This window comes from Rhea pennata, chromosome 5 (genome assembly GCF_028389875.1).
Source record: "Rhea pennata isolate bPtePen1 chromosome 5, bPtePen1.pri, whole genome shotgun sequence".
NCBI classification, from domain to species: domain Eukaryota; kingdom Metazoa; phylum Chordata; class Aves; order Rheiformes; family Rheidae; genus Rhea; species Rhea pennata.
Window position 1 is genome coordinate 8,297,528 of NC_084667.1, and position 19,102 is coordinate 8,316,629.

Below are 19,102 nucleotides of genomic sequence, written 5' to 3' on the forward strand. Positions count from 1 at the left end.
TTTACACAAAATTTCCAACTACACACTTAAAGGGATCATTTTACGATTTTAATGACAATATTCTACATTTCTGATGTGGATAAATTAGTTTAAAGACAAATATATTTCAACAAGATTAGAGATCATTTTGCCATAGCCACCAAGGGAATAAAAATATGTTCCTGCCCACTCTCTAGTACTTGTCAGTCCAGTCCATGAGTCATCTGTGATCTCAGTTCACCTTTCCCTTCACAACTTCTGCACATCTTCCTACTGTGCAGTTACCAGACATCATATCTTATGATAACATACATTAAGCAAAACAGATGTTAACATACTTCATACTGGAAATTGTCCCCTGCTAACCAGGAAACAACTCACTCTCTTTCCAAACCTCATTTCAAGTTTACTTCATCCAGTTAACACCCTAGCCCAGCACACAAAAAGTAATCTCTCTCTCCTCAAGTTAGACGTGCCTGAGAATCACCTGAGAATCTTGTGTAGAAACAAGTCTAAGTTCAGCTTGTGAGGAACTGATCAGAAAATTGTTCCATGTTAAAACTAACTCAGTGGCATTTGGAAAAGCAGCAGACCAAGGTTAACTCTAATCTAGATCAGTGCCCCAATCCAGCTCACAAATGCTGGGCTACAATAACAGAGAAGGATGCATGGGGTTAAGAATGAACAGGCAGCAGCAGAACTGCTTATTTTTGGCAGCTAGATTGGTTAATCCCAATTAAAAGTGTTTCTAGAAAAACAGTGTTTGTTTAGTCAGACAATATCTCATATCACTTTTTATTATTCGCACTGCTGAACTCACACATTCCCTGCTTAATACTACCAGAAATAGTCATGTTTTCCTTTTTTCAAATTGTGTAAGCCTTTCTTTTACTGGTCTTCATCCTCGTGTGTTTTTCCCTTTGAGTAAAAATACATTTACTAGGTCTCCGTAACATTTTCTTTCTGTTACCTCCTAAAGATGATTTTCAAATTGTCCTTCAATATGCAAAACTATATAAAAATACATAAAAACTTATTTCAGATATAGTTGTGCCTCCATTGTTTCTTATTTCAAAAAACCTCCTATGAGAAATGAGGCTTTCATACCTGTGTTTTCAGCAGGTCTTAAATTAGCTAGGGCAACAATCTGATGTCCAGCAGCAACACACTGCATCATATTGTAACAGCTGTCCTTCCCACCACTGTAAGGAAAAGAAAATAGGGACAGTTAAGGTAAAGCACTGCCAAAAGTTTTAGCCTCTTATGACTTTTTCCTAATTACTTAAACTTTAGAATCAGAGTTGGTTATAAAGCTTTCAAATAAAAAAAAAAGGTTGCAAAAAATTAACCATGCTGGTAGGACTTCACCATAGCAAGCTTAAACAGAAAGTACAATTGAAATGGTTAGTATTTAGATTAGTGTCTAAATGCTGTATCCATTAAATGTGCATCTATTTTTAATCTATATCCTATTTCTAATCTGACACCTTCCATGAAGAACAGCCACTTATACAGGAAGCCCTTCAAAACAAGGACTGTCTTTTATTCCAGAGACATGATGAATAATTTTTTATCCATTACTAGCTAACTAGGGTAAAAAGACAGTATGTGCTCCAAAGAGTTACCAGCATTAGCAATCTTTTTAAATGAAAATTCTCATGTTAGGGATTACACTTGACAGGATATACTGTCTGAAGTTTCAACATTTTAAAAGTACTTAACATTAAGTTTTAATTAAACAAGGAGCAGGTTCAGTTGGCTATGCATGGAACGTATGGTTTAATATATATTGCATATAATTGCAGATAAAAGTGGTGTAAAAAAAATAGGAAAAAAACAGAACAATATTCTTTAAGGTCGAGAGATGACACTGTAACAGAGAGAAAAACATTAATTTTGACATTCACTCAAGACCTACTAGAATCAATAAGGAAAGAATCCCATTCTCCTTGTAAAGCCAAAATATAAATCTTGTAATGGATTTTAATGCCTATCAAAAGAAATGTTACAGTTCAATAAAACCAAGACTGATCTAGAGTACACACCACTTAGAAAAATCCATGTTCAGATTCACAGCCTTCATAGCACAACTGCAGACGGAGGTTCTGTGCAGCTTCTTGAAAAGCCAAAGCTCAGAAATTACACTCTAAGGCAGGGACTAGAACACACAAATCTAGATCAGGTCTGTCCAACTACTTCTTGTCTCATTACAGTCACATACGGAAGAACAGGGGAATAGGGAGTAACAAGCAGCCCTTGCCACAGTAGACTATCTGTTTCTTTGAGACCACATCATTTCTAATTAATTTCCCACTGTCACCTACCCCTCCAAATGGCTTTTCAAAAGTGTGTTACAGGAATATAGTCATATAGCTATTCCCTCAGTTTCTGCTTTTATCCATGCTAAGTTTCTGTATGGTAACCTTAATTTGCCCTACAACTGAAAACTAAGGAGAAATGATACACATAACATGACATTCTTTCATGCTTAACAGATTTTCATAAAGTAATTTTTATAGCACTGAAACATAAACTATAAATGCAAATATTTTAATAAATTGATTTCTAATCTGAGATTCCATCTATATCGGACATTTTTCTTATGTATGCCTACAACTTTCTTCTAACCCGTACATAGACGACATAATATAAAATCGTATCTTCATTAATACTGGATATCATGCTTGATGCTGCTGATGTAGTTACCATCCACTTTGTACTGTTAAATACCAGGCTTAACAAAATCATAACAAGACAAAGACTCTTTTTGTTCTGAATGAATTCATTCTTAAAAAAAAAATGAGGTTTACAGTAGTTCTAATTTTGACTCCAAGCACAACTTAAGAAAAATCATAATATGAAAATAGGTATTTATTTGCCTGTGCTATTTACAGCATGTCAATGTTAACATTTTAAAAAATAATTAGAAATAAAAATGGCACTAGACTAAAGGCTATTCATTTTTTTCAATTAGTTTTCCAAAATCTAAAAAATATTTTAAGACGATGCTAAATTCAGATTACTTAATTGAAATCTGTGGAGTGCTAGCTGGATTGTGTGTTATTGTATTGTTAATTATTTTCTGTATTACTGTCATCATGGCCCTACAAACGAATTGTGCCAAGAAAATAAAAAAAGGTGCCCACCTACAAAAGCTTGTAATCTACAGTACTGCAGAAGGTGGACTCAGAACAGCACCAACACAACTGCTGTCAAATATGTTGTAAGGAAAGAAAAAAAAAAAAAGCAAGCTTTAAGAAGGCACATGAAAGCAGATATTGAGGTAGTTTTGAAAATGTTTCCTAGGAACTCCTCCCAAATGTCATCACACAAGAAAGCACAAAGCATTTTTATAGAAAACTGACTGTCTTAAATTGGACCACATTCAGGATTAGTTTTGACAATGTTCCAGATATGGTAACAGGTAGGCTTACAAACAAACAAAAAGACAGGAAAAAAAAAAAAAAAAAAAAGGTAACCATAAAGATACAACTCCATAAAAGACTTTTGGAAATAAAAATACCCTTCTATTGACAGGTGTAACCATTTGCATCAAGAGAATTCTAGAATAATTAAAGAGTTGAAATAGCATCACATTTCAGTTAGAAGACGGGCTTTAAAATGACTAGGATTTAGCACAAATTACAATACAGGGCTTACTTCATAAATACCACCTTAAAACAAGACTATCAACTTTACATGTGGTCAACATTTTAGAAGAAAAAGAAACACACTAAAGTAGTTTCATATATAATCCTGGTCTTTTCAAAAGTAAGAAGCACTTCTTAAATAGACATTTTTTTTCTCCCCTCTGATCTTTGGTGCTAGCTCTGTTACAAAGATTTCAGACACTTTGATGTCTCTTTAAAACTCTTCTTAAAACTATTTCTGAAACTAAATCCATCCTTGTAAAATTGCCCATTAAAATAGCAATTGTGTTACAAAATCCTTTTTTAGGATTTTATTTCATCCTGCCTTTTAACACATTCCTCTGCTTAGAGGATATCAAAATAAATAAACCTGGATGCCAAAATCTTGTCTGTACATGAAAAAGCAATAGCTTTTGCTAGCCCGTATTTATGCAAATCTGAAAAAATGTGGGTAAAAATTGCTCTATAATTTTTCTCTTTGGATAATTTTTTGCACTGGTATGTACCTATTGTGGCCAAACCTAGTTTCAACAGGGTTTGATATTAATCATTGCCTGAGATAATTTAATACATTAAACGTTAAGGTTTCAGTACACAGAGTGATTGCACCCAAAAATGATGATACAGTGCTAAGGATAGTGCTTCCCCATATATATGTTCCCCAACTAAGAGTCTTTTAATTTACTAGGATTTCTCAAGAAACGAACCTTTGTTAAAAAAAGAAAAATAACGCCAATCTCTTTCTAAAAATACAAAAAGCTATTTGCAGTGGCAGAGCTGCAGGAGCAGACAGCAAGCAGCAGGAACAGGGCGCAAAGGAAATGAAGGAGCCTCTGAAAGACAAGGTGCATCGAACTGCGAGCAGTTGAGTGAAGTTTGTTTTTTTAAAAAAAATAAGCAAAATGAAATATAGATTTTCTTCGTGCGTTTTAAATATATCTTAAGAGATCATGGAACATTTGTAAAGCATCAGAGGAAGAAAAATTAAAAAAAAAGTGGGGGGGAGCACACCTGAAGCCGCAGCCGGCGGCGGGCAAGGCGGCCCGGCGGGGGCGAGCGCGGCGAGGCCGCGGCTGCCGCCTCCCTGGGGCCGGGGGCGGCTGGCCAGGGGCTCGGGGGACCGAGGGGACGGGAAATAAACGAGCAGGGGAAAGAACTTCACATCTGAACGGAGCCCGGGGGCTGCTGCAGGCCCGGCGCCGGGGCGGAGGCGCGAGAGGGGCGCGCAGGGGCGGCCGCCGCCCGGGCGGGAGCCGCCGCGGCGGGAGGGCGGGCGGGCGGGCAGGAAACGCATGTGCAGGAAGCGGCGGGGGCGGGCGCGAGGGTCTCGCGCGCGACGCGGTGCTGCGCGCGGCGCGGCGCGGCCTGGCACGGCTCGGCTCGGCTCGGCTCGGCTCGGCGCGGCGCCCCGCATGGCGCCCCCCGCCCCGGCGGCCTGTTACCTGATTAAAGCCACTACTCTCATGTTGCTCGCAGGCCCCCGGCGGGGGCTGCGCAGCACCAGGCAGCGGCAAAGCCTTCCCTGGGCCGCGCCGCCGCCGCCGCTGCGGCCCGGCCTCCCTCCTCCCCGCGGCGGGCCCTCCTCCCGGGGCAGGCCGCCACAGTGCCTGCGCGGCCGGGCCGAGCCGGGCCGGGCCCACGAGCGCCCCCTCCGCCCACGGCCACCCGCGGCGGGCGCCCACGCGAGGCGGCACGCGCAGGCGCCGCTGCACCCTCCTGCTCCCTCGGGAGGCCGAGGGCTGGCGGCCACCAGCGATAAAACCGCTGCAGCCGGTTGCTTTGGAGGGGCAACTGGGTGAGGGGGCTGGGGCAGGGCACAGCCACCACTCGGGAAACCTCCACCGTCGTGGCCCGGTTTGGCCGGGCGAATCGCGCAGCGTCGTGCAGGCGCGTCCCGGGTCAGTCAGGGAACGAGTCCCCCGGGCGCGCGTGGCGCTGGGCGTACGCGCGCCGAAGCCTGGTCTCTGGCGTGGAAGGCATGGAAGAGCCCTGAGGGTGAAGCGTGGTTAGATGAACCTCGGGAGTCCTCTTCCACCAGAGGAAACGCTGCTGGGGGCTCCGCGGCCACGTTTGGAGCAGCGCTCTGAGGGCCCGCAGCTGGGCCTGGGGTCTCGAAGGTCCTGCCCGCCGCAGACAGGGCGACTGAGGAAACCGGTACGGCGCTGCTTGTTGCTCGCCCTGCTGGCGTCCGCTGCGCGGGGCGAGCGGGGCAGGCACCGTGTCTCCTGGAGAGCCTCCCCGCGCACCGCTCCGTATCCAAGCTGCAGCGACGCCGACCGCGGTGGCACGGCAGCCCGTAGGCTGTGGTGGCGGGGAGCTGCGATTCCTGGTTCCTCTTGAATTTTAGCAGCCACCACGTAAAGGCTTTGTTCAGCGGGGCTGGGATATGGAGGGTGCGCGTTGTACGTGCTAACTCGCCAGCGCCGTGCAGCCTGGTAGTACACAGCACGGTCTGACAATCCGTACCAGTCAGTCCTTGGGCACAGTCCTTATGTAAGCTTATATAAGCTCCTTGCAAGCAAACCGTTCAGTCTAGAGATCCCAGGAAGAGGAAAGATGGAGAAAAAAAGAGGAAAAAATATTCTAAGAAACAACGTGTTAATTTCTAGTGATAAACATGCCCAAATAAATTCTGCAAGGCATACTGAGACAGAAAGAGTATTTAAGGTTTTTTTACAGGTCATGAAACAATTTGGAAAATCCTATTTTCCTTTATTAGTGTGCATGATTTGTACAGAAAGTGATTGAAATTTGTAAAATATGAGTCGGTAATTATAGATAGATACGAGATGATAATACCTCCTGAAATACACATTGAAAAGTTAAGAACCTCAGTTCAGTGTATAATTTATTTGGTAAGTGATTGTGAAGAGAACATAAGCACAACATGTTTTTTTCTGTATAGGAATGATTATGAAAAATTGGATATTTTAGAAAATAAATCCTCAGTTTATGCTTTGGCTATCACTGGGACTAATTACAGGTCCGTTAGAGTTCGTCTTAGTTTAATCATCATGATTTAATACATAATTCTTAGCCTTTTCTGCACTTCAAAATATTCTAGATAGTCTGAATCTCTGAATCAGGTTACTTGGATGCAAAGTTCAGATTAAAGGGCAGGAATTTTAGTAGGGTGGTTTTTTTGTTGTTGTTGTTTTTTTTTTTTTTTTTTTTTTTTTTTGGTAATAGAGGCCTGTTCTGAATTTCTGAATTAAAAAGGGATTCAAGGGACTTACGTATTTCAGCTGAGATTACTACTAAGTTAAATGAAGCAATATTGCTGTAGTGAAATGACTATTATAAGAAATAACCACACCTCTGAGGAACTGTTTTTTTTAAAAAAAAAAGAACAGAACAAAGATATTTTGATTTACTGCAAAAACCTGAGTTTTTATTTTATCATGCATCATGTGTCTTTTCTTTTCTTGAAAGAGAGTAAATGTGTTTTTATTTTTGACTATGGCAAGAAAGAATAATTGAACTAGTAGTTGTGAACGTTTAAAAGATGCTGGTTTAAAGTGCTTAGCAACAGTATGTGAAAAGTCTAAAAATCATGTGCATAAGTTATTCTGCTTCTTTGGAAAATGGAGAATCCATAAAATCAGTAGCTGTAATCAGACAGCTTTATAACACAAATTCAAACACTTGTAAAGCTCTCTTCTAAATAGTGCATTGTTAGAAGATCTGAGGAAAATAACTCTCAAGTCCCCTGCTTTTGCAAAGATCCATTATTATTAATCTACTCTGATACAGTGCTGCTGGTTTGCAGATGACTGTTCTATTGCATTCACTTTTACAGCTCTGAAGAAGCAAATCGCCAGCTACAACCAATTCAGACATTCTGTTTGAAGCAGAAGCTATCTGTGACACTGCAGGACCAAAGTCTTGCTCATTTGCTAGGAGGACTGGACCTTTTCTCTTCCACTGATGATGAAGACATGAGTAGTTATTATCAAAAATAAAGTAAGTGGGTTTTAGCTCATAGAATTTGTGAAATGTGCTGAAATTGAATTAGTAAGTGGGTTTCAAAATAAATGACATACTTTACCCCCCAAAAAATGCTGCTTTCAAATTATTTTAAATGTATTCGATGAGTAAATCTGTTCACTCTGACTCACCTGATGAGTTCTGGTGTACTGTTGCTACTCTTAAAAGGTTCTGCCACGTGGCAGTGGACAAAAGACAGTGCATCATCTCTCAAGCTGGTTGCCCCAAGATATTCTACTCTGCTGCTGCACTGCTGAAACAATAAAATTCACCAAAGCTGCCTTTCTTTTCAGAGAAGTACTAGCTACTTTGTGCGGAAAGGCAACAATGGCTCGGTGCTGCTTTCTCATCCTTTTCTGCCTGGAAAGTTGAAAATAGTAATAATGAATTAATATAACTGGAGGAACCTGTCAGAGGATTAAAAAAGCAAAGCAGTATCCCTAACGACCTGGAATAGTTAATTATGTTCTCTCATAAATGAGTTCCAAAAATAACTTACTATCAGTAAGTTATTCTGAGAAACAGTCACTTTACCATACCTGAGCTGCAGCGCCTATTAGAAAAGGGCCAATTATCCAATGATTGGCAGTTAAAGGTGAGCTGCTGAAGTTCTTAATTAAAAGAAGATTTCCTATTATAATCCCCAATAAGAAACAGAATACTCCATATAGACATAACATTAGAAGAATATTTCCATTTTAAAACAGATTTTGAAAATTTCCTCCTTTACCTGCCTTGCCAAGTCCGAAACTAGAATGTTATGGTTTACGCTGGTGTAGCTGGCAACGTGCCATTCTTGCCCCTCATTAAGGTATGTCTCTCCAACTCTACTGCAAAGGAGTTTCCCTTGTGTAACAGGTGGCAGAATTTTCACTGCTGCTAACACCCAAAGCTGTTTATGCAACGCAGAAAAATGTTTTTAGATTTTAAAGGAGAACATTTTTGTCTTTTAAATTAAGAAACTTTCTGTGGTGCTCCTTAGCTGTTTGTCATTGACAACTTGCCAAATTTTCACTTACTTCACAGCAGGCAGGGTATTATAAACTCTTCCTAGAGATGTGCTGAAACTAAATTTTGGGGAAAAAAACCTCACCTTTTGCTTTTGCAAGCGTGAGATGTATTGATACACTACTAAAAGCTGAATGAAAGGTATTTCTCAGAAAGCACATCTCCCCATCTGGGTATAGAAGGACTCAAGGTTATTCTGTCCACATTTCAAGATCACCAGATTTAAGCAGGTTTGCCCTGAATGCTGTATAATCATGCTAGCAGCGTATTATGCGTAAGCTAATATGGCCTGCTAAGATTAGCCCAAACACCTTGTCACACTGTTGACCTCATTCTGCATAGAAGTAGGCGCACAGTGACCTCATGTCTGTCTGCAGCCATTCACACAGATACAGTCTTGGCGATCTGTGCTGTACCAGGTCTATGGGCTTCCTTCTTTTAAGTACTCTATTAAAAATATATACAGCTAATCCTGTAGTTCCTGGTTCTGATAAGAAAAGGGTTGTCATTTTCATAGTGATTTATCTTGTTTCTGCAGAGTATGAAATCCAGCAACTTTACTTATTCCTCTATTTAACATTCAAGAAGGATCTGAGACCCATATTTATTTCCCACTGTAATAGACGCAGAATTTAGTCCTACGATAGCATCATGTATGTTGCCGAGTAATAGGCAATGGTCCTTATATGATGCCAGTTTTTCTAAGCTTTTGATGTATTCCTTCATTTTTATCAATTGATCTACCTGTCTTCAGTGAGTCAAATGAATAAAATCAGCCTGCGTTGAAAATCTTATGAGGTGACACCTTCATCAAAATGACTAGTATGTTCCTTTTCCAGCAGACACTAGCGCAAGTTAAATTTAATATTCACTGGCAGGTAGAGACTTTTTTCACTTGACTAGATCTGTTTTCAGTGTTCAAAGTTTTATGTTATTAGTAAAAACAGTAAAAACAACTATGACCAAGAGACACTGTCAAGCTAGACTGGAAAAATTCTTCATTTACCTTTTTTTCTGTTCCATAGGATTTTAGTATATTTTTGCCTAAAAAAAAAATCAGTACTTTCAGTGAAAAAAAAAAATTGAGTACGTCTGGTTCACCAGAAAGCCTGTAGTGTGTGTGTGTACACGTAGAAAAATTTCACTACATGGCAGTAGTGAAAATGGCAGTGGAGCCATTTTTGATTGAAAAGTTAAGCATAAATATTACATTTATGGATTAAAGACCCTTTTGTATCCTGAAAAGAAAAATAGATTTTTAGAAATAAACATTTCCATTTTAAATGTGCACAAGATTTTTAAATATGAATGTGAGACCTAGTCTAATATGGCATAGATACAGATGTAGATCAGAGCTGATTTTATTGTAGATAAATGCAAATCCCAGCCTCAATATTATCTAACGTGAATTGTTTCGTATGAAGTTATATTACCTGCCAATGAAGAGTCAATAGACAGAAATTCTGAAGCATTTCTGTATGTTAGAATACAAGAGTAAGATCTTTAACTATTCTAGAGGAGAAGAAAAAAATCTTTTAGACTCAATAAGCCTTAGAATGTGTTCATCATCTAACAACTTTGAATCTAAAATGTTAGGCTTTAATTTATTGGGAGTTAGCCATCTATATGATGGCTGCAAAACACCCAAGAAAAATGTGTTCATGGATAATAACCCATGTAAACAGAGGGAAATTAGCAGTCTAGTTAATGAGGTTAAGCTACAGTATGTTCTCCATTATTATGAGCTAAACCACTGGGATCGTGAATGCAGAGATGACTCAGGTATTTTTACAGAGGCACAGAAGTTTGGAGAAAGAGCCTAAAAGGAAGGAGTCAGAAAACTGAAGTGATGCAATAAAAGTCTGTAAAGGAACTATAGTATCCTACTGAGATGGTATATAATTTGGGATTATTACTGAGTTACTAAATGGCAGTTCCTCACTGATTAAGAAGATCTGAGTGGGTTAAAACTGTTGAAGTTGCAGGGGAGTAATCAAACAGCAGCTTATTTGGCCAATTTGTTACTCTGCAAAAATCTTCTTGTAGCATGAAATATTAAACACATTGCTTTAAATAATAAAAATATCTGTTTTCTTTATATTCCTCTGTTCCTATCCTGTTCAATCTTGCTGGTACAAATAATAAATTATAATAATCAAAACACTTTTTAACTGCATCACATTTAATACTGTTTTCACCTCGCAGTCATTACTGAAGGGAGAATTAATATCCTAAGTATGGACCTGTTTTGACCTAACTAGCGAAACAGTCAAGGTTAAATTTGAGTGACACAAAGAATACATTTTGTCACTGCAAAAATGCAAAAAAAAAAAAAAAAAAAAAAAAAAAAAAAACCAAAAAAAACACCCTCTCAGTGTCCCACAGAACTTTATTACATCGTGCATAGTAAAACCACTAACAAAATATGGCTCTGGTTTTGAGACCTGAAGGAAGGGTGGCTGTGACAGTGCCCTTTAAAATAACACTGAAGTGTCAGCTCCCTTGTCAACATGATGCTTTAATCAGTGCAGGCTTTTTTTGTTGCAGGGTCTTCCACCTTATAATTGACCCTGACATATGCTATTCACTCTACCCCTTGGCTTTGGACATATAATTCCTGTCATGGTCAATTATTAGGTGATAGAGCCTGCAACCACAGTGACTATTGCTTAAAATCATCCTACACAGAAAGGCCTGAAGTGACCAAATTCAAATCTAACTGGAGGGGAACGGAGGATATAGTCTTTGATAAAACTAATACTCTTTTTGCTTCTATATAGAAAAATGTCAATTTTCATCATCCTATATATTACTGAGACAAATGGTGACAGTGCTATTTCTGAAACAGGTTAAAGAAAAGTACAAAAGCCGCTACCAAACTCCACATACTCTTAAATGAGGAAATTGTCTGTACGAGCATACAGTATGCATAATTAGATTACACTACATTTGAAAGGCAGATGAGAATTTGAGAGTGACAAGTGGGCAAGTGCTATAAATAAGGGCATGCTATTTCCTTTCTAACACTTCTTTGTCTGTATGCTTTCTTTTATGTTGTTTAAGCTTTGAAGTAGAGAACTATTTTGCAATAGTCTGAAAGACACTTCTAAGTACTGTAGCGATAACAACTGATTTTGAAAAAAACATCTTGTTTAGTTGACCCACTGATTCTGTAATACCTGGTCTCCAATCTTAATATAAGCATTATGTTTTTTTTAAAAAAATGCAATTTTGCAGATTTAAAACAGAGTAAACACAAGTCATTGTTCCACTGCAATAACATTACAGCATCTTTACACTCCAGGAGTAAGAACTGAGACAAGAGCAGAAGTTTTAACATCCATCTGCAGAGATTTCCTTAAAAGGCCAAGTTATGAATCACTTCACAGATTCTGTGGCCTTAGTCCCCTATGCAGTTAATCCAGAGGGCCAGTGATTCCTATTTTTTGCTGTATGGGTATCAATTTCACTTTCCCAATTACCATTGCCTGTTTTTTGCAGAAGCTGAGATGAATTTTAATAATCTATATTCTTCTGAATCACAGGTTATTGTCTAGAGGTATCTACCACTGATTTGTTTGACCGTTGACAACTTACTTAATTCTCTTGTACCTCAGTAATCCAACTCAGAAATAATTCTTAAAAGATGTCTGCAGATCTGCTGAGTTTTACAGGTAATTCAATATATTATGTTCTGAAAAATGTGATTCAATGATATTTTATTGCATATCTTAGCCTGAATAGAAAAAGCTCTAATTAACATTCATACAATTATCTATATCTTTTAAAATCCCATCTGTACAATTTGTCTTAATGATGTGTAGATAGCATAGCAATCCCAATAAATACCAAGCACATGTAATGCAAGTGCTTTTAATTTAAACCATACCACTGATTAACAAACCTTTAGGTGGAGTGTTCTGAAACTATGATATGTGTTTCATTGTACAATTTCTATTGCACAATTGTCCTAACAGCTGAACCCCTCTTCTTGCTCATGTACAGTCCTACATATATGTGGGAGCTGTTACTCCAGCAACTGCTATTACTGCAAGTACTATCCTCCAAACAAGTCAACTTTAGAAACCACTAATTTAGCTACAGTTTTTGAAAACATATGGCTAATTTTACCAGAATGTGTAAACCAACTCAAGTGTTTGCAAGACAGAGACTTACAGTTACTGAACTTACTAATATACAGAAATGCATTTTTTCCTCACCTTCAGAATAAAAAAAAGTAGCTGCTCCTGACACACATGCTTTTTATCTACTCTGCACATATCACGTGGCATGACATCCTAAACATTATTTCATATCAGAGTTAATTCAGGTTTCAGCAGTCATACTGCAGTCTGTGAAGCAAGGAGAATAACTCCTGGCTATTTTATGGTTTGAAGCATGATCAGATATACTAACAGGGCTCTATGAAGTGCTCATTTCAATATCTATAATGTATTTTTAAAATATTTCATCTCTGTACAGGTCTCATCCTCTAAATAACTGGAGCACCTCTATCACACTTAAGAAGCAGAGCAGTAAAGCCCAAAAATATGAGACTGCACCAGCAATCTGAATCTTGGAATTTGATTCTCTGTTTGGTCAGTAACTTGTTGCACGATCCTTCTTGCAACTTCAGCTGCTCTTTGTTTCAGTTTCTCTATCTGTAAAGTGGGCATAATTACACTTTGTCAAGTATTTTAAGATCTATAAGGTTTTACAACTGTGTAAGTTATAAAATATCATTGTAAGAATTACAGAAATCCTTCTGAAACCTTTAAACTCTCAGTTCTTCCAAGGATCCGTCCCTAACATTTAGATTATGGCAAGCAAGGTAATTAGTTTATGTCTGAGGGAAAAATAGTAATTAGCTTATTTTTAATATTTATATGCATGTTCTTCCTGGGAAGTATACAAGGATATCATAAACAGTGTTTAAATCTCACCACGGCAACTGATTTTTCTACGCTCTATCAATAACGTACTTGCAGAACTGCCAGATGGGAAGAGAAACTGCAGAGTGAGAAAATAATGGTCAGGTTTGTAATACAATAAGAAGAAAAGATCAGACATTACATTCATGATTTTAAAAGAACATATTTTGACTAACTTTAAACATTTAACCAACTTCTTAAATAAAAGCTTTGTATTGATCTGTCTGCAAGAATGGCAAAAGAAAAAAGTGAAAAAAATAATATAGCTAAAGCTGACACAAATCCTAACCAAATACAATTAATACTGAATATTAAAATGGTAAATATTTGGATGATAAATCTTGTGGCAGTAAGGCAGCCAGAAGGTCAGCACGAGCTTTGCAGTAAAGATTTCTAATAGGGTCTATCCACTCTCTCCTTGTTCAATTATGGAGAAGATTGGTAAAAAAAACAGGGCTTTGAAAATTTTGATTCTCCCAGGCTCCTCTATACATAACAGCATTAAAAACAAACATTTAAAGACAGCAAACTTGCAAAACCTCAGTGCATTTTTTAACCCATTTTCAGGCAGCATTAGATCAACAACAGAAATAATTGCTGTCAGTTTGTACTTTTTGACCAATAATTCTCTGTATTTCCTGCAAGAAACTTGAGTGATGCAAATGACCTTATTTTTACAGCATGCTTTTATTAAATAGTTTATTATTTTGGCAGACTAATAAAGATTTTGGTATTTGCTTTTATTTGCAATAATATTACCACCACATAAAAAAGGATTTTATGTTCTTTTTGAGGAACAAGGAGGATAAAAGTGTTGATGGATAGTGCAACTAAGGCATCAGCAATGAGCTGGAAATGAGACACATAAATATGAAAGCAGAGCTAAGAAAATAGAACTGCACCCTTGGCCTTTCTTAAAAGAACACGCACATGCCACGGTTCATTCATACAGTTATAGAAACTCCTTTTGTTTTCAGTTACTCAGTGAAAATGTGCAAAGACTAAAATATTATTAAGATTCTCAGGTTTTTGCAAATTTCTGAAATTCAGGTAATCATAAAATGTTTCTAAAGATTTAGAGAAATGATTTATGATGAAGATGATTTAAGTGTGCATTTTTTGAAGTAGAAATTTATCCCTTTTTCTGGTTATATCTTAACCAAAGGTGGTGGAATGATATAAATTTTCAATTTTCCTTTTTGTTGCCTCCAAATAGACCTAACAGTCTTCAAAGATTGAAGAACAGTAACCTAATAGCCGCATTGAATAATCATGTACAAATTTTTAAAACAGGACTATCAGTGCTGTAAACAGAAAGAGCCTAGATAGCATGCCATAGAATTAAACTTATCTTGAATGGGGGAATTATTTCATATAAAAATGATAATTACAGTCCTCGTTCTCCAATAATCAGAACTGTTTAACAATCAGTGGTGTTGGATACTAAGGGTAGTCAGGAGTGCGTGAGAGTTGCTTAGTAACTTTTTATGACATGAGCCTTAATTCAAACAAACAATTATACATGCCTTAGAAATAATGCTACTTTGACTTGATTGGGGGTATGTAAGATCTGAATTTTATATATAGTCATCCTTCAAAAACACAGACGATGTGGAGAAATTTGAATGGAGCAAGCACCACCCGAAAAGAGGTCAACATAAAAACAGAAATTCACCTGTCTGGTGAATGCGTATGTTACATTTGCAATATCTAAAAGGCAATCAGTAAGTAGGAATCATGAAGTATGACTTTCACAGAAGACTAAATCTAGCAATTAATTATATGTCACGGCTTAAAAATCAGAAAACTGCTTATGCCCATTGCCAGTCATTCACTCCCTGTCAGTAGTAGTTCACATCTTTCCTGGGATGGCATCCAACCATAGTGGCGTCTAAAATATAGCAGGCTATATTGTTACAGTTGGAGGTGAAATTGAAAGTTGCACCAAACAGAAGTGACAAATTCACATTGCTCAGTGTTGCCTAGCAATAAGAGATGAGTTTATTATGAACACTGACTCGATCCATTGCAAAGGGGCTTTGTATTCACACTGAAATGCCGCTCTCCTTGCAGGCAAGGGGCAGAAAATGGAGCGGGCAGAAAGAGGGAAAGCACTCGCAGCAGTTGTGAGCCCCTTGGGAACTGCAGGGTTCCTCCGTGTCCCTTGGGCACGGCTCAGGAAGGGAAGTGCAGAGGCTGCCCCAAGCCGCGCTCTTGCATCAGCTGCCTCGCTCATCACTCATCTGAATCTTCTTTCCTAGTGCCATTTCATTAGTACTGCCGTTTCAGCTCAGAAACTTCGGATACAGAAATTGCTGAACGTTTGCAGCTCACTAGCTGTTTTGTTGTGCAGAGCTTCCCGTTTGGTTCAGCTCTTTTTATTTACTTCAAGGGAAAGGCACTAGACTTCAGGGAGCTTTTCTCTCCGTAGGCGCCTTGCTGTTTTTCTTTTTAACCGTTGGTTATCTGGGACCACATTTACTTCTTTCTTGGACGTTGGACTGTGTCTTTCAAGGTGTCAGGTCCCTAACTGTTCAGATAAATAGGACTTTGAAGAGATATCTAGGTACCCTTGAAAAGCTTACTGGCTGCCCACTTGCATTCTTAGGCACCTAGTTACATTAAAAAATCCCTACAATAGCTCCTATTAAAAGGAACTCCAATAACTGATCTGGTTCTGTGCTTTTATGCCATCTGCATTTTTGACAACTGAGTATTTTTGGCAGCTTGGGCCATTGTGCCCAATGTTCACATCAGAGCGCTCTCGCTCTCGCTCTCTCCCTTTTAAAAAGCACATAACTACATATATAATAAGAAAATGCGTTATACTACATGTTATGCTTTAGACATTGGGGTTTAAAGTTAGTTCTTGAAGTGAGAAAAACACACAAGATGCTGCATTTATATTATAATGAAATATTTATATTATAAGTCACCAAATACCATGTAAGGAAGCAATGTCTAATACATTGAAGTTACAAAACAGTTGTGATTATACGAACTTAAAAACAAAAAAATAAACTAAGGATTAATTTTAGAGATGATAAAGTTTAATTAAAATAGAATAAAGTCTAGATATAATATGTTCAATTTATACTTTTTATATTTATGAAGTGGTTAATTATAATGTTAATGCAAATTAATCTTTTCAGCAAACATTTTCCCCTCAACAAATATTTTCACCTTGCCAAAGTATTTAAACTTGCTATAGTTTAAAAGTATAACGTTTATGTTTTGTGTGTAAAATTGAGCTGTTAACTCAAATTCCCATTTATTCAGAAAATTTACCCATTTACTTTTGCAGGTACAAATGTGAGGTGCTTAGATTTTGTAGATGTTTTGGTAGAACCCATTAGTAACTTTGGTCCTTTCTTTATTTCAGATTCAACGTGTTACAAACAAACATATTCCACCTGTTACAACAATCTGGCATATTACTTTCTTGATACGTGATGATACAATACCTCTCAGGTTTGCTGAGTAGCAAAGAGAAATGTAAGCAAATTAAAAGGTTTTCCACTTTCACAGGTTTTTGCTGCTTAGGGTTCTGTTTGCCTGAGAACTGTATGAATAGAAGCCATATTTTATAGTATTTCTTTAACCTCTGCCATCTGGTGTAGGTTAGTTTTTCCACTGCCAACATTTCCTAGAGGCCTCAATACCAAAATCTTTAATTTCTAAGTAAACGTTTGGACTTTATAAATCCAGTTTTAAAAAAATAGAGCATTGTTGGGTTTTTTTTAACTATATATTACGTTTACCTCTAGAGATGGCATTAATAAACACACAGACAAGTGTTTGGGTTTAAAGGCTTCTGGCCACAACTTTATGTCCTATAACAGAGCTCCAGGTCACCTGACATCTTTAATCACTGCTCAGCTATCACAAAGGCGCTTCAATATCCCCTACGGGCCCAAAGCCTGAGGCTATGTCCAGGGAGTTGCACCACCATAGCCAAACGCTCCCAGAGCAAGCGTGGTTTCAGGCAGATAATACTCATCCATGCCAAAGCCAAAGCTTTAGCAGCTCTAAATTTTACATGTTGACTAAAATGGCTTCACTGCAACAATAGAGGATTGTTGCTACAAAACAATTTGGACAAGTAGGTAAATGCTGTAGGAAAACAAGAAAGACGTAACCAGATCTCTAGGAGCTACTTTATCTGCTACTTGACGAAAAAAAATATCAGGATTCTTAGGCCATGAGCAGAAAAGCTTTTCTAAATTTACCAAAGCATACTGTTACATTTTGTACTAGCCAGCAAATTCACAAATCTCAATTTGTAAATATGCAATAGTGTTGACTGTCCCAAGCTGATCTTTTGTCAGAATGAAAGATTGAAAAAAAAAGGTTGCTTCTGCTGAGAATGAGCAGGCGTACACAGTTCATCTTAATCAGCACTCCTCAGAGACAGACAGCCACCAGGGAAAAGACATTTGGATAATATGGATGTATAGATAATAAAGGAGAACAGTTAAAGATCAGTATAAGCACGATCTGAAGGGTAAAGAAATAGAAAAGAACTATTTTGTTACTTCCTTCTGCTTTAGAAGACGATCTGAAAAAGCCTTAGGAGCTCCTACTTCTTTCCATGCCTACCTAGGTAAAAATATTTTTTGTGTATATCCCTAAATTCTGAAATATCAGTGATAGTTTGGCTGTTTGGTTTTCCGTCTCCTGAAGACTTTCTGGAGTATTCAGAAATGTTTTTTTGGCATATTCTGATTCTTTTAATGAAAATTTCACAAAGGGTGTTGTTTATTCAGGTTCAAATTAAACAAGTGTTAATAAAAACAAAGAAATGTTAATAAAAACAAAGAAATGTAAGTAATCTAACTAACAAATGCTTCTTTTCTGAGGGCTGAGCTGTAATGCAAAAGTTATATTCATTTAATTAAATTAGTTTAGAATTTAGCTAGTTTAATCAGTGCAAACTGGTAATGAAGATTCATTTGTTGAATTTGAATAAGTAGCTGATATTCAAATATCAGCTGATATGCTGATATGCTCCTGGGCATCTGCTGGACAGTGTGGATGAAAAGATGCCATATTACCCCTTAACCAGTCTGGGACATTAAATTCTTTATTACTTTGCATGGCCACTAATTGTAGTTACTTTAATATCCTAAGTTATAAACAACAGTATTTTGGGACTGAAAACGCTGTCACTGCTATGAGGGAGATGATCTCTGGTGCCTGGATAAACAGCTAGTGATGGTTAAATTGCCCCAGTGCGAATCATGAGAAGTTATAAATCAGTGTCTGCAGCACAGTCTGTTTAGTTATCAGTTAAACTTGTTTGGTTTAATATAGTCATATTCTGACACTAGTTTACTTTGAGATCATTTACATTTTTCATTGTGCTCCTTAAAACTTCTATTGTTGAGGTGCCACTTAGCACAGGCATCTAAAATGAGAGCTCAGATATGCCCTAGAAGATCTTCTATCTCCGTATTTCGTATAACCCACTGGTTAGGAAGCCTGGAGAACCTTTGCATGTATTTGTGTTGGGCCTGGACTTCGGCTCTTTTCCCAGCGCATCTTACC

At 38.0% G+C, this 19,102-nt stretch overlaps 1 protein-coding gene and 1 long non-coding RNA gene across 6 annotated transcripts in view; one reads left to right on the forward strand and one right to left on the reverse strand.

Moving 5' to 3' along the window:
* DPH6 (diphthamine biosynthesis 6) overlaps nt 1-5,203 on the reverse strand; it is a 211,798-nt gene extending 206,595 nt beyond the window's left edge. For 2 of the 5 annotated variants that reach the window (XM_062577852.1, XM_062577851.1), the window contains exons 1-2: nt 5,072-5,203; nt 1,087-1,181 (exon numbers count right to left, since the gene is read on the reverse strand). In XM_062577852.1, the coding sequence (XP_062433836.1) occupies nt 1,087-1,181; nt 5,072-5,094 (118 nt within the window). In that variant the 5' untranslated portion in view covers nt 5,095-5,203. Of the gene's footprint in view, nt 1-1,086; nt 1,182-2,024; nt 2,101-5,071 lie in introns of those variants that run through there. The other 3 variants (XM_062577850.1, XM_062577849.1, XM_062577853.1) reach the window with 2 other exon arrangements.
* Nucleotides 5,204-5,270: 67 nt separating this feature from the next.
* Nucleotides 5,271-17,217, forward strand: LOC134141557 (uncharacterized). Its single transcript, XR_009958632.1, has 5 exons — nt 5,271-5,783; nt 7,429-7,592; nt 12,170-12,298; nt 13,107-13,222; nt 16,938-17,217. It is a non-coding gene; the product is annotated as an uncharacterized LOC134141557 (long non-coding RNA).
* Nucleotides 17,218-19,102: the final 1,885 nt, after the last annotated feature.